Here is a 13,120-nt window from a genome sequence, read left to right as displayed (position 1 = left end):
AGGGAGGATCGTACGTCCTGGGCAGACTTCAAAAGAAACTGTGCCGACATTTGTTTTAAAGCGTCCGAGGAAAACAAAACGAACGTAGAAACGAACGAAGGGCAAAGGGAAAGACCAATGAGCGCGACGTACGTTGGAGTACAGCAACCAGGGTAACTTGGACGCTCGAGCCACTGTACCTTTTTTTGCACTACAACGATCTGATGAACTCGCCAATACAAAACGGCTGCATCTTTGTGCATTCTACGAAGAGCGCTTAAATGCGGTAGCGTTAAAGGACCATATTCGGGCACTGATCAACGGTCGGCCACGTTCGCTTCTGCCCGGCACTTCTTCCTTCCTCTCTTCTCCACAACTGCTACCGAGAGACCTGCGCGACTATCGACGTTGGTGGGCCACATGAAGACCTCGCTATTGAAGACCCGTCAGCTGAATTACCCGAGGGTAACAATATGTCCTCCCGGAGTGGCGTGTAAACGACTGCTGTGAAAGTGACGACCATATACAGTTTTGCCAGCTAGCAGTAAAATCCGCGCTCCGACATATAGGTAACATTTAGTAGTGGCCTTAAAACTGACTAGTCCTACTGAGTTGAGCTACTCACATTGAGCATGATGTCACCTTTGTAAGATATATCGCCATCCATTAGTTGCTGGTACGGTCTCCAGAGAGGCAGCCGTGTACTGCGTCAGCTAAAAATGTGCGTTCCACTCGCGAAAATGCCCCAGGACGTGTCTTAGAGCAGATCACTGCCGTCAGAAATCTGTTACCAGGCATCTATCAATGAATGGATTTACACTTTCCGACCTGACTCCTGTGACACTCTGACATGTGTCGTTACCATGATCACCCATTGCTATACCGCACACGTTTGGAGATTTAGCTTGGTGCTACAGCCACGCCCGCCCAAGAGCTGACAAGAACTGTCTTTCCAGATGTATATGCTAGTTCAAGATCAGGAGCTAGATTTCCTATTTACACTTTATGGGCTTGTATGTCGATGTCTTGTGTGTTCTCTCTGAACACCGCGTCGACAGACATAGACAGATAGAGAGAATGCAACAGAAAACAGTGGAAGACAGGAAGGCTAGCCAAGGGACCGCCATGAGGGGGAACCGCGCCGGCAATCGTATATGTAGACAATCAGCTGAAAAACGCAAGGGCAACCTCGGACACAACAGCCAATGATGAGGTTGGATCCCCCCGCCAGCATCTAACATGACTTTGGAGCTACCACCAAATATCGCATGCTGCACCCAGTAGACTTCGTCCGGCTTTTTTCACCACAGATGGCAAAATGAGACACGCGCCGCCCTTGTAATTAAAAACGCCTTCTGCGGTTGTCGTGGTTGGGGCAGGGGTATCAATCACGTGTTATTTATGCCTGTCGGCGTGGTGTAGTTAAAGCTAGGAGAAACAAATGCACCTGCGGAAAGACAGCTGTCTTCCAGGTTCTTCGAATTAGAGTCATTCACACAGAAGTCGTCGGACGTAGAACATGCATCGGATCCTTTTGACTGTTGCAGCCCTAGTTTTTATCTTGGGTTTTGCGGTAGCAGGTAATGTAATTCCGTTTCCTTTGTCAGCTTTACCGCACTTGATAGGCGAGTCGCGGCATTGGACACGAAGTCCGTGTTTCTCTACACACTATGCTATGAGTCCGGAAACCTCAACATCCCTAGTACATCCCCAAGAAGCTCCCTGGGAGCCAGATTTTGAGAGGGTAATGGAACTGAATACATTCGATTGATTCACATTCATTTCTTCATTGGGAGGGGTTCTGGTTGTAGTTTTGTTGGGCGAGATTCGCTTACTTTAATAGGACAACGTCAGCTGCGTTAAGGTAGCGTTAAGGCAGTATATTAGCGTATCTTATGGAGATTAGGTTATCTTATATTAGTTAGGCATATCTTTATGTAAGCCTCTTGAAGGTACCTTTTTGTTTAGCTGCGTTTCTTGACACAGCTCCTGAAAACTACTCTACGTGTCTCCATTTAACGAACGTGTATAGTACCTCAAGGTACACATGAAGGCCGAATATGCAGTCATGAACAAGGTAGAGATTCGGGGTAGTTGGTACACGCTTGACTGGTTGAAACACAGACAGAGCCAGTTACCGCACAGGCGCTATACTAACTGCGGTAGCCCTGCGTACTCCCCCTCTCTCTCTTTGTCTGTGTTTCCCTGACAAACAAGTCATCGGCGCAATCATGAGGCCTCTATAGACACCTCGGGCAAGTCGAGAATAAATGTTTCGAATGCGTTTGCGTTTCGCAGAAACGGCAGTGCGTTATATTGTCTTTCTGTCACAGATGCGCGGCGGGATAATATTTGTTTTCAAGAAAAGGATGAAGGAAGAGGTGACCGCCGATACATCCGCTACTATTACGACCACCGAGAGGGAACGTGCAGGGAATTCATCTACAGGGGCAGCGAAGGCAATGAGAACAGGTTTCGCAGTTACAAAACCTGTATGGAAACGTGCCTTTCAGGTACCGTCACATACGGAATCGGGCCATAAAATAACCAGCTGCAAATGAGATAACACAAGAAAGTACCATTTTCAATGTGACTGTGTGCGATTCAGCGTTTGACTGTTATCACCCTGAGTCTAAGGCATAGACAGCAGCGAAATTCAAATAACTCAGAAAAAAAAAAAAGTTTCATTGTTTCTTTGGCGTTGGAGCCTTATACGTTTGTGTCGTCTCGCCACGGTTAATAATGTTTTAATAAAGCTTCAGTTTGGAATATAGCCACATTTATACCGCGTGCACTTCATTATTTCATCTACGGTGCAAAATTGTTTGCCAAAAATGCATCTACTGGCCTGCAGAATACGCTGGTTCGGCTGCAGTGAGGCTCACGCTATCACAACGGTGGTACACTGTTAGAAAAAGAGGTATACAAGGTGTTCAAAATTAAGCTTTCACTAGCACTTTATAAATAGGCGAACAAAAGATAACTGGTGCTTCTTCCTCTGTTCCTTGAGTAAGAAACAGGTGCTACATAATTAGCAGCACCTGTTTCTTACAAACAAGTAGCGTGAAGTTATCATCCGGTTTCCTGTTATCGCTGTGTTTGCGTAGCGCACGTGAAAGCTTAATTTGAACACCCTGTAGAAGATGTATAACGAAGGTATAAATCAGGACTAAGCTACCATATTTATACCTCATCATCAACGTCTATACCCCGCTTAAAGCATGTGGGAGGTATAAATCGCCGAGGTTATACCTTCCACGTCAGTTGAGGGTATAATAAGGTTCTTCTCTCTCACGTTTATACCTTCGGTATTTTGTATACCTTTAGATATAAACCTGTGGTACCACATTAATTTGGGATGAAGACAGCATACCCATCTCAGCTAAGCAGTAATTTAATTAGGAAACACAGTAAGCAATACAGTTGCATCGTACTTAATAAGGGGAATGGTTTATAGCAGCGTGCTACTTGTTCCTGAAATGATCAAATCTACGCGTCTTCACTCATATAGTTGCTCGCCCGGGCGAAGGTGCCCTCCCCCCAAACACACACACACAGTTTGCGAAGCCACGATGTATTATGTCAGTATCTGTTCTCCACCAAATCCTCCAGCGTTGCTTCATGTGTCACGAGCGAGTAATCTGCATGAGCTCTCCTCTACGTTTTACACGTGCACTTTGTGCGTATGTTTGTGTGCGTCCGTGTCCATGTATTTTCTTTCTCTGTTTCCTTCTCGGGGCAGTTGTTGTTATTAAAGCGCTTGTCGCTCAATATTATTTTGTTCTAATTTTGTTACGAGCTGGATCAGGAAAGTGCAACCCTTATATAGTGCTGAAAAACGATCAAATATTCCAACTTTTTTCAAGATTACACCCAGGGTTCAAAAATATACCTTCAAGGAGATATATATGTATACCTTCAGGGAGGTATAAAGTTACTATACCTCGAAGGAGGTCTATCATTTATACCTCAAAAGTTATGCGCCCTGGGACAAGCCGTTTATACCCTAAAAGGTATAAATTTTTCTAACAGTGTACTCAGTGAGGAATAGAATAATCTTGGGCTATCATGGCTAGGTGGAGGAGCAGTAAAGTTACAAAGTAGGGAGGTAATCGCCGCGCAACAGCAGTAAAGTTACAAAATTAGGAGGTAATCGCCGCGCATAGATTCGATTTACAAAGGTCACCCCTGAAGATAATTATAATGAACTAACATATAATTCATTCAGTGAATCCGAAACCAGCACGTTAGAGAAGGTACTCTTCTTGATCGCCAGATGGCTTCGGTTTGTCCCTCGACTTGTGCAACATCATCAAATGGAAGCACTAACGAATTAAACGGAGCCAGCTAAACCACCAATTAAACGAAACGTGGCAATAGGACAAGCGAGAGGGGGCCTAATCATGCTTGAGCTGCAGAACGCCTTCCTCTGAACATTCAGGCGCTTCAGCACCGGACGCGGAAGCACTTCCGCGCCGTTGTACATTGCCGAAGGATCGTGGGCACTGCAGAGATCCAGATGACGACCATAAAGTATTCAAGTTTTGGTACAACATGAGAGAAGGAAAGTGTGAGAAGTTTGCCTTCTACGGGTGCGGAGGCAACGGGAACAGGTTCAAGAAACTCAAAGGGTGCCAACGAGCCTGTAAGAAAGGTACTTTTCTTTTTTTTTTTTTTTTTTTTTTGCGGTGTGAGAATCGACTTACAAGTAAAGAGAAAACGGTTGAGAGTATTAAACAGTTTAATTTGCGAAAAGCGAGACTTTCGTGCAGTAGGCTGCGCTTCTTCAGGATTGAGGACCTGTGGTACAAGTGGTCAAGAATATATCAAACCCAAGGCGCGAAAGAGCTCTTTGCGCCTTGGGTTTGATATATTCTTGACCACCTGTAGCAGGTCCTGAAACGTGAAGAAGTGCAGCCTACTGCACGAAAGTCTCGTTTTTCGTATTTTAAACTGTTTAATGCTCCTAACCGTTTTCTCTTTACTCGTGAATCATTATCGCCGGGAACTTGCAGGAAATCCTGCTCTGGGATATACTTCCTTTGTTGTCAAGTAAAATGACTTGAGTTCAGAATATACCTACTGCGTAGCCCAGACAACGGAAACTCACAATACGGTTACAAAGAGAGAGTTTGTACGCGTTCTTAGGGTAGCGCAGCAGCACAGAGAGACCCGGACAAGGAGGTTACAACGTAGAGGGAAGCACAACAACTTCAGACTTTCAACGGATGACGTTTAATGGAGGAAATTAAAAATTCACTGCACTCGTTGGAGTACGGCCAAACGCATACTAAATGCGACGTCATTGCAGTATTCGAAGGGCGGTGGTTCAGCTGTGGCCGCACATGGTTTGCGTACGACCCAAAGGCAAACCTTATGTATACCTTAGGGTGTCATGGGCGTGCGTCGTGCAGAAATACGGATTCTGCCTGTAAACGCGTTCACTTCTTTGGTATAAGCATCTCAAAACATCTGGACGAGCGTAATGATGGCACGCTTTGTCGCACACCGCTCGCTGGCATTATCGGCCGCACGCCGGTTACGTTCCTCATTTCCAGTCTACATCTCCGGCAGCAATGGCGGCATATCTGCGAAATTGTGGGAATGCTCCGCAGCCCATTGCCTACGCTGTAACCTAGTGGCGTCCGCGTTGCCAGGCAACGTGGACGAGGACAACATTAGAGCACTGCACGGGCTGTATAGTTAGCCCCGGCCCGGCCCAAGCCTGCAGGATTTTAAGTTTCTCAGCCCGAGCCCTATAAATTTATAGGCTACCCGGCCCCGCCCAGTGTAACAGGCTGCAAAATGTGGCCGTGGCTAACTAACAGAGGGGAAATACAGGCTCGAGTCCGACCTAGGCCAGGCGACGTACGGGCCCAGGCCGGCCCCGGGGCCCATAATGGTCAATCCCGAGCCCAGCCGAGGCCCGCAGAAGTCTTTACACGGCAGGCCCGGCCCACGGGCCGGGCTCGAGTTTTCGGGGAAGTCGGAGCCCGTGCAGTGCTCTAGACGACATCACGTGAAACGCGCCATACATACACTGAGCATAGCAGACACAGCGACAGACACATGAACAGACACAGTGGCATGGCTAAGCGAGCGAAAGCGTCCGCTGGATGGTGGTAGCCAAGATCGTGCGACAGACTAGGAGGTAGTAGGTTCGAATCATACAACCAGCTGTGCTGTCTAAGGTCTTTATTGGGTTTTCCAGCGTATGTAGGTACGAATGTAGGTACAGTTCTTCACATGTCATGCCACCTTTCGCCATGCCACAGTTCCCCATGCCGCGTATTAGTGCACTCACCGGTTAACATCACACAGGTCTGTAAACAGAGGAGCTGTGATGTTATCTGGCGATTGCGCGAATATGCGGCATGATCGAGCTCACCGGTACGCCACGTCGACGTTCACCGTTCACGTGAGTAGAAGGGTCCGATATCAGATTATTGTGATGGTGAGCTTCGAGGCCCGAAATGCCGAGCGATGATTACAATATTGTTGCATTCACATGGTTGCCAACCAGCACGGTTGCATTAAATCATCGAGCAGGCGCATCCTCACGCTCTCCCATTTAGGCTTTTTCTTTTTCTATTTTTTATGCCTCTCAGCTTACAGAAAAACAAAAAGGAATCTCATTTTCGGAATTTTTTTTTCTCGCATTCTTTTAGGGTCTTGAAATCGTTCTCGTTGCCATCGCGGCCCGTATGCCCTGTATTTTTCTGCGGAAATTTCCCGGTTCTCGTGTTATAGTACGATATATTGAGCCGATCCGTGCAGTCTGAAGACAGCCCGCTATCCCTAGACTTCAGGATATAGGCGTTGTGTACTTAAGGCTTCCTTGTTGGTGGTGACTTTATTGTCCTGCCTGAAATATCAGAGGAAGTAACTTCACTGCGGTTGCATTGCCTAAAAAAAAAATAGTGAGGGTAACATTTTCCGTGCCTTATTTTAACTAGTCTGAATTAAAACGTGCAACTTCAAGGGCTGTGTTTGTAGCATTGCTCACACAGGAGACTTGAATCATCGTGTACACATTACACAAGCTCTTCACTAATAAATCGGTCACGTTTTAGTTGTCTGAGCCAAAAAATGTGGTTTCACATTCCTGCTTTCGAAAGCGAGGTAGTCGCTTAATATTTTCGCCATACGTACATACGACTAACATAATAACCTAACCCAATTTGCACTCTGATATGCTGAATATCCCAGAAAAATGGCAGTGGAACCTCGCTGACTATAGCTTTATCTTGAACCCTCACGAGCCCGATGATTCAGAAAATGTACGCATGAGCATATTTTGCATGTAAACTGGGTGGGTCGTTAAGTTCCTCTAAATTTCACACTCAATATCAACCCATCGAGAACACGCCTTGATCTTTTGCTTTCAACTTGACTTTGAGGAACCCATATAGGTCTCGTCTCTCTCTATTTCATCGACGAATTGATTCTGACTTCCTCAACAGTTCAACAACAGAGTGCATGCTGCACGTGCATTCAACGAGAAAATAAACTGCACACGTGAATCTGTATGTAGATGATCTGTGCGTTACTTGTTATAGAACAAGAGCTAGATACACTAAATTTACGTGTTTCATTTGATCCTCCATGTTCCCGTGGTTTCTTCGTTCAGTCTTAGGAACCGAGTCTTAAAATGACCAGTTATGGATAACACAAGAAAGCACCAGTTGACCAGTCCAAATATGACTGTATACGATTCACTTCAGCGTCATTGATCGTCCGTTCATTGTGTCTTGGTGTAGTGGGCCACACTTCACGTGCGAATTTCCCCACTCACCATCATTAATTCATCTGTCGTTCTTGTATGCGATTTAGCATTTGACTGCTATCACACGTGCTCTAAAGCATGGATATCAAAATGGCAGAATGGGCCTGTTGGTACATGACTGAATAAAACCGGAGCACAAAACACGGACAAGAACACACATAAACGAATGTGATAGCTTCAATATTGCTTAGGTTACAAAAAGAGGTGAAAGGTGTTAAAAAAGACCGGAATAGGCCCTCAGTACGACCAGTAGTTGTGCCATATATTCACAAAACATCTCATCATATAAAAAAAATGGCAGGCAGGTTCGGCGTACCAGTAGTTTTCAGTTCATTGCCCAAGTTGTCATCATTAATTCCAATGACAAATGAAAAACCAGTGCAGCTGTGTGATGTGAGTCACAAGAACCAGTATGTAAAGTGTGACTCTTCAGTGGTGTATGAAATTCTCTTATCTTGTAAAAAAGTGTATATAGAACAATCGGGAAGATGCATCAATCAACGTCTTAAAGAGCATGACTACAACACCAAAGGCACAGCTAGTGGTACACTTGGGGTGCATGTCACGTGTGGTTGCTCACCAGATTTCACAAAAACACAGATAAAGGGTAGGTTCAAAACAAAAACTGAAAGGGAAGTGTTTGAAGCCTTTTTAATCGAGAGATTGGGCAAAGGTAATTGTGTCAGCGAACCGTCTGTGGCACTGACACGTGAAGAATTAAAATATCTAGATGGCAGATGTAGAACATGAAAAATGACTTGTTTTGTTTTCCCCCTTTCCCCTCGGCAAACCCTATTTAAGGACTGATGCCATTAAAGAATCTGTTGATAGTGCAGCGAGTGTCGTCTATGTGTGTTCTTGTCCGTGTTTTGTGCTCCGGTTTTAATCAAAGCATGGACAGCAGTGAAGTCCAGGAAAAAAATTGTTTCTTTGGTTTTGGAGTCTTTTTATATCGTTCAGGAAAGGAGCTCGGCTCGGCTAATTTTCGTTACTTCGAGAGCGGGTTAATCTCGAAGGAAATAGCCGTATACGACATTTGATACACGTGTTGGATATAACTTAATATAAGTTGTCAAAGGAAGTGCCGTATGACCATGTTTGTAGCACGAACACTTTCTTTTTTTCATTTCATCTACGGTGCAAGTGCTTTGCCGAATGTCTCTCCAGTGACGTATACCTGCTGGATGGGCTGGATTTTCTGCAGTGAAACCCACAATCAGCGGAGGTATTCAATTAGGAATATCAAAACTCAGTGACGTTACGGTAATTTCACGCAATATGCCGGTCATCACCACGGACAGGGTCGACTTAGAAAAGTCACTCCCGACAATCATTGTAAAGGACTAACATATAATTCATTCACTGCTTCGAAGCCAGAACGTTACAGAAAGCTCCTCTTCTTGATCGCCATATGGCTTCGGTTTCTCGACGGCTTCGGCAACACGATCAAATGAAATCACTAACGAATTAAACGAAGCTAACTCAACCACCAATCAAACTAAACACGGCGAAAGGGGGCAAGTGTGTGGCGAACCTATTCATGTTTCAGCCGCTGAACGCCTTTTTTCTTCAGGACCTTCAGCACCGGCCGGAGGAGGACTTCCGCACCGTTGTACATTGCCGAAGGATCGTGGGCACTGCAGAGACCCAAGGGACGAGGATAAAGTATACAAGTTTCTTTACAACATGAGAGAAGAAAAGTGTGAGAGGTTTGCCTTCTACGGGTGCGGAGGCAACAAGAACAGGTTCGACAAACTCAAAGGGTGCCAACAAACTTGTGAGAAAGGTATTACAATTTTTTTGTTACATGTGAAAACCGCAAAGCGGCCGTTGCTACAAGCGAGGAATCAAGTAATTAGAGCATCTTCCTTCCTTCTTTCAAGTAATTAGAGTATCTCCTCTTGCCTGTGACATCCTGCTTTGCCTCCTACTTCCTTTATAGTCAGGTGAAATGGCTTGATTTGGCTTGGCTTGAATTTAGAATATACCTATAGCCTCGACAAGAAGGATGAACGGGGCAGCTTGAGACCAGGGTAGGCCGGTACGCTTCAGGAAGGCAGAATTTACAAAATAATTTGCTGTCTCTCCGATGCTTCATCACTCTCTCTCTCTCTCTTTTTTTTTTTGCTATTGGGAATAGCGCCATACGTCATCGCTATCCTTTCCCTTCTTTATTTTTTTTTTATCAGCATTAAGCATAAAATATCCCCCCTGTTGTCGTTCAACACAAAAAAAATTCTTTCTACTGGCTGGAATAGTTTCTATTGGCTGAAATGGCTAGTATAGCATCGCTCTACTCACGACAAGTAGAGCGCCGACACCGAAAGCCCTGTAGACACTGTAGGAGCCCTATATAGGCGGCACCTATAGTTATGTTGCAATATAACTTCTCATGCAAAGTAACTCTGTTCTAGTTGACGGACTGCATTCCATGCTGTTCATGTTGGCTGAACATGGGTATAGCTCATCCTTGTTTGCTAAAGTAAATAAAACTAAAAACTAAATAAAATATTCTGAGAGATCATAAAAATGAGAAAAAAACAGGCGACTATTTTTATCCTTGCAGACAGATGGTTGTACATACATCTCGAGCGCCTCTGGCATATGCCTCTATCGAAATGGATCCCTACGTGAGTTACAGCGAACTTAGCTGGTCGTTTTCGTGCAGCGCAGTGTAGTGCGCCAGGTAGTGGTGCTCGTGAAAGAGCTCGCAGTTGTCGAACTCACGGATGTGGGCAACGTCACGACAAACGCTCCCCGGGGAATGTGCGTCCTGGGCCGACTTCTAAGGGAACTGTGCCGACATATGACTGACAGCGTCTGTGGAACACCAGGAAAACCTCCAGACAGCACCAGGATCCTAAACAGGGTACCTCGCAGTCTCGACGTGACATGGCCAGCACGAGAAGGAGCAATGAAACGTGGCACACGGCTTTGCGACATGCACGCTCCGGCCAGTGCAACCTTTTCTGCACCGCAACGACGAGCTGAATAGACCTTTTTTAGAAAATCAAGCGCCATCTTTAGAAAAAATCTTCCCGGAAACAACACCGCAAGCGATGCTGCCCCGACGACCGTTTTACAGGCCGCGCATTCCAAGACACAGCCAAGCGCCATCTGTGGTACGCAAGGGTTCATGGGAACTTCGAGCGCCTTCAAGCATTACGGTACGGCCAGGGGCGGAGGTAGAAGAAGAACAACAAGATTCCCGGTGTGCGCAGCATCAGCGTCAGCTGGGACAAACCATATCCGAAGCAGATGACGGAGCAGTGTCCCTCAAAGTTCCCATGCTGCTTTGCGCCACGCGCTTGGTGGCGCGCGAATGTTCTTAAAATCGGCTATTCGCTATTAGACGCTTTGTTGTCGTTTTTTTTAGAACGACCTTTTGGCGCTTGTGCAATGCTCAAGCTTCTGCACATGAAGTGATACACCGCGACATGGCCCGATCCCTGTAGATTAAATTAGATAAAGAAAAACATGGACCAGAACGCGTATTATCCTTCATGTCTCATGTACGTACTCTTTCACACCAAATGGGTCACTGAGTCCACATGATAAAGGCAAGTACGTATCTTCTGTTTAGTATTTCCTTTTTTATAAACTGGCAATCTGCGCATTTTGCTATTCGCCTTCTTTTCCGTGTCCTGTTGCAGTGGTATTTTTTTTTTCTGACCAAATTATATCGCATCGTCTTGTATACTCACGGGTGCGCATACAAACACGGTGAGTCCACGGTGCTAGGGCAGGATCGTGCGCATAAGTCGCTCATTGTCGGCTGTGAAGCTCATTGCTGCAGTTAACACTTGTACCCATACCGACTTTGCTATTAAATGGCGGCAAATTATTGAAATAATAAAATTAAGATTATTTCTCTCGACGCTCTTTCAGGAAAACCTCCTTCCGATGCCCCCCCTCAAGAACCCTGGAACGTTTGCCAATTACCCAGAGACCGCGGCCACTGTCGCGACCCACGTGACGACCGGGAGCGAACCAGGTACTACTTCAACACGGACAGCGAGAACTGCGAGTGGTTTAAGTTTTTCGGCTGCGGAGGCAATGCCAACAACTTTCACACTCTCAAAGAATGTCAGCAGCGATGCGAGCGTTGGTGACTCCTGAGTTGAAGAAGAAGAAGCAGGATCTCATGTTAAAAGTCGTTACGTACCGAATAAAAATATTGCCACCTTTAATATGGTGCACTGAAATAGATGACCGATGTAGATAAGACCGGGCGAACCATAGGTGCCAACGTTTACGACCAAGCCTTCTGACGTACTGTGGTCATGGTCAATCCCGGCACACGATTTCAGCTACGTTGCTCGAACTTAGCGTGTGTTTTTTTTTCTTCGTAAATTTAGCACCTGCTACATGTCTTCATATGAAGAGAGAAGCCCTTTAATGTAATGTAACCCAGTAAAGAAATGTAACCCAAGCTGGCACTTGAACCACATTTTACCAGATGGACCCTATCCACAGGTCTCCAACAATAACCCTGCCTGTTTAATTAAAATCTTTTATTCACGCGCAGCGTATTTCGACGACTGTTTTGCGTCTCGAGGTCTGATAAAGCGCACTCCACAGTGCAGGCAGCAGCAACCCACTTTCCTATCAACTCTTATATCCACAGCAGGTGCTGTCGAGTAGTAATAATTGGTGGTTTTACGTCGCGAGAGAAGTTGGATCGTGAGCAACGCCACAGCGGTCGATCTGTGGATTACTTTTGTCCACGTGTCCTTTGACCTTTAACGTGATCTGAAATATCAACACGGCGCACATCGTATTTAACGACCCTTGCGGAAGATCACGCATCAAAAGGACTTGCATCCTGCCAAGGTGCTGCTGATGTCGAATACACGACTTGGCTCAGTTCTACAACTGTGTGACACCTTGATACGAAGTCGAAATAAGACTGAACATTTGAACATCGAACACTGAAGAAAATAATCTTCTTCATTGCCCACACTACCTACGGGTCTCTTTGTCAGCTGGACTCTCGCCCCTTCCCCCTATCAAAATTGCTTGGTCCCTCGCAGAATCCAGCCCACCAATGCTCTACGCTCAAAGCTCTGTTGACTTTTCTAGACCAATCTGGCTTCGATCGTAATTATGAAGAGGCTCATTATCTCATTCCCCACATCACCTCCGGCAACGGGGTAGAGTATCACCTCCGGCGATGAAACTTCCACTCATCATCTTCAAGTAAAGTTGTTGTTGTTGTTGTTGAAGAAGAAAATAATAGGGCAGAATCTGAGGACAGAACCACGTGACGGCCGGGGTGAAATGGAAGGAATGACCGCTAGGGGCCGCCACATTTTCTCGTGTTTATGACAACGCAAAGTCCCAAACAGCCCGTTG

General features: G+C 45.8%; 1 protein-coding gene and 1 long non-coding RNA gene across 3 annotated transcripts in view; one reads left to right on the top strand and one right to left on the bottom strand.

Annotated features, from left to right (window-relative positions):
• LOC135397065 (uncharacterized) overlaps positions 1–13,120 on the bottom strand; it is a 167,435-nt gene that overhangs the window by 149,289 nt on the left and 5,026 nt on the right. The window lies entirely within an intron of this gene.
• On the top strand, positions 1,439–11,955 carry LOC135397062 (carboxypeptidase inhibitor SmCI-like). Of its 2 annotated transcripts, XM_064628393.1 has the most exons (5): positions 1,439–1,559; positions 2,313–2,492; positions 4,421–4,633; positions 9,339–9,551; positions 11,654–11,955. In XM_064628393.1, the coding sequence occupies exons 1-5, from the start codon at positions 1,499–1,501 to the stop codon at positions 11,875–11,877; spliced, it is 891 nt and encodes a 296-aa protein (XP_064484463.1). In that variant the 5' UTR covers positions 1,439–1,498; the 3' UTR covers positions 11,878–11,955. The 2 variants fall into 2 exon arrangements, with proteins under 2 accessions (XP_064484463.1, XP_064484464.1); XM_064628394.1 differs by lacking the exon at positions 2,313–2,492.

This window comes from Ornithodoros turicata, chromosome 6 (assembly GCF_037126465.1).
Source record: "Ornithodoros turicata isolate Travis chromosome 6, ASM3712646v1, whole genome shotgun sequence".
Lineage (NCBI taxonomy): Eukaryota > Metazoa > Arthropoda > Arachnida > Ixodida > Argasidae > Ornithodoros > Ornithodoros turicata.
This window is presented reverse-complemented; position numbering and strand designations above follow the sequence as displayed.

Coding starts and splice junctions, on each gene's coding strand:
- LOC135397062 (XM_064628393.1), top strand. CDS start 1,499: ATGCATCGGATCCTTTTGACTGTTGCAGCCCTAGTTTTTATCTTGGGT. Junction 1,560..2,312: donor CTTGGGTTTTGCGGTAGCAG/GTAATGTAATTC, acceptor TTTCTGTCACAG/ATGCGCGGCGGGATAATATT. Junction 9,552..11,653: donor CCAACAAACTTGTGAGAAAG/GTATTACAATTT, acceptor ACGCTCTTTCAG/GAAAACCTCCTTCCGATGCC.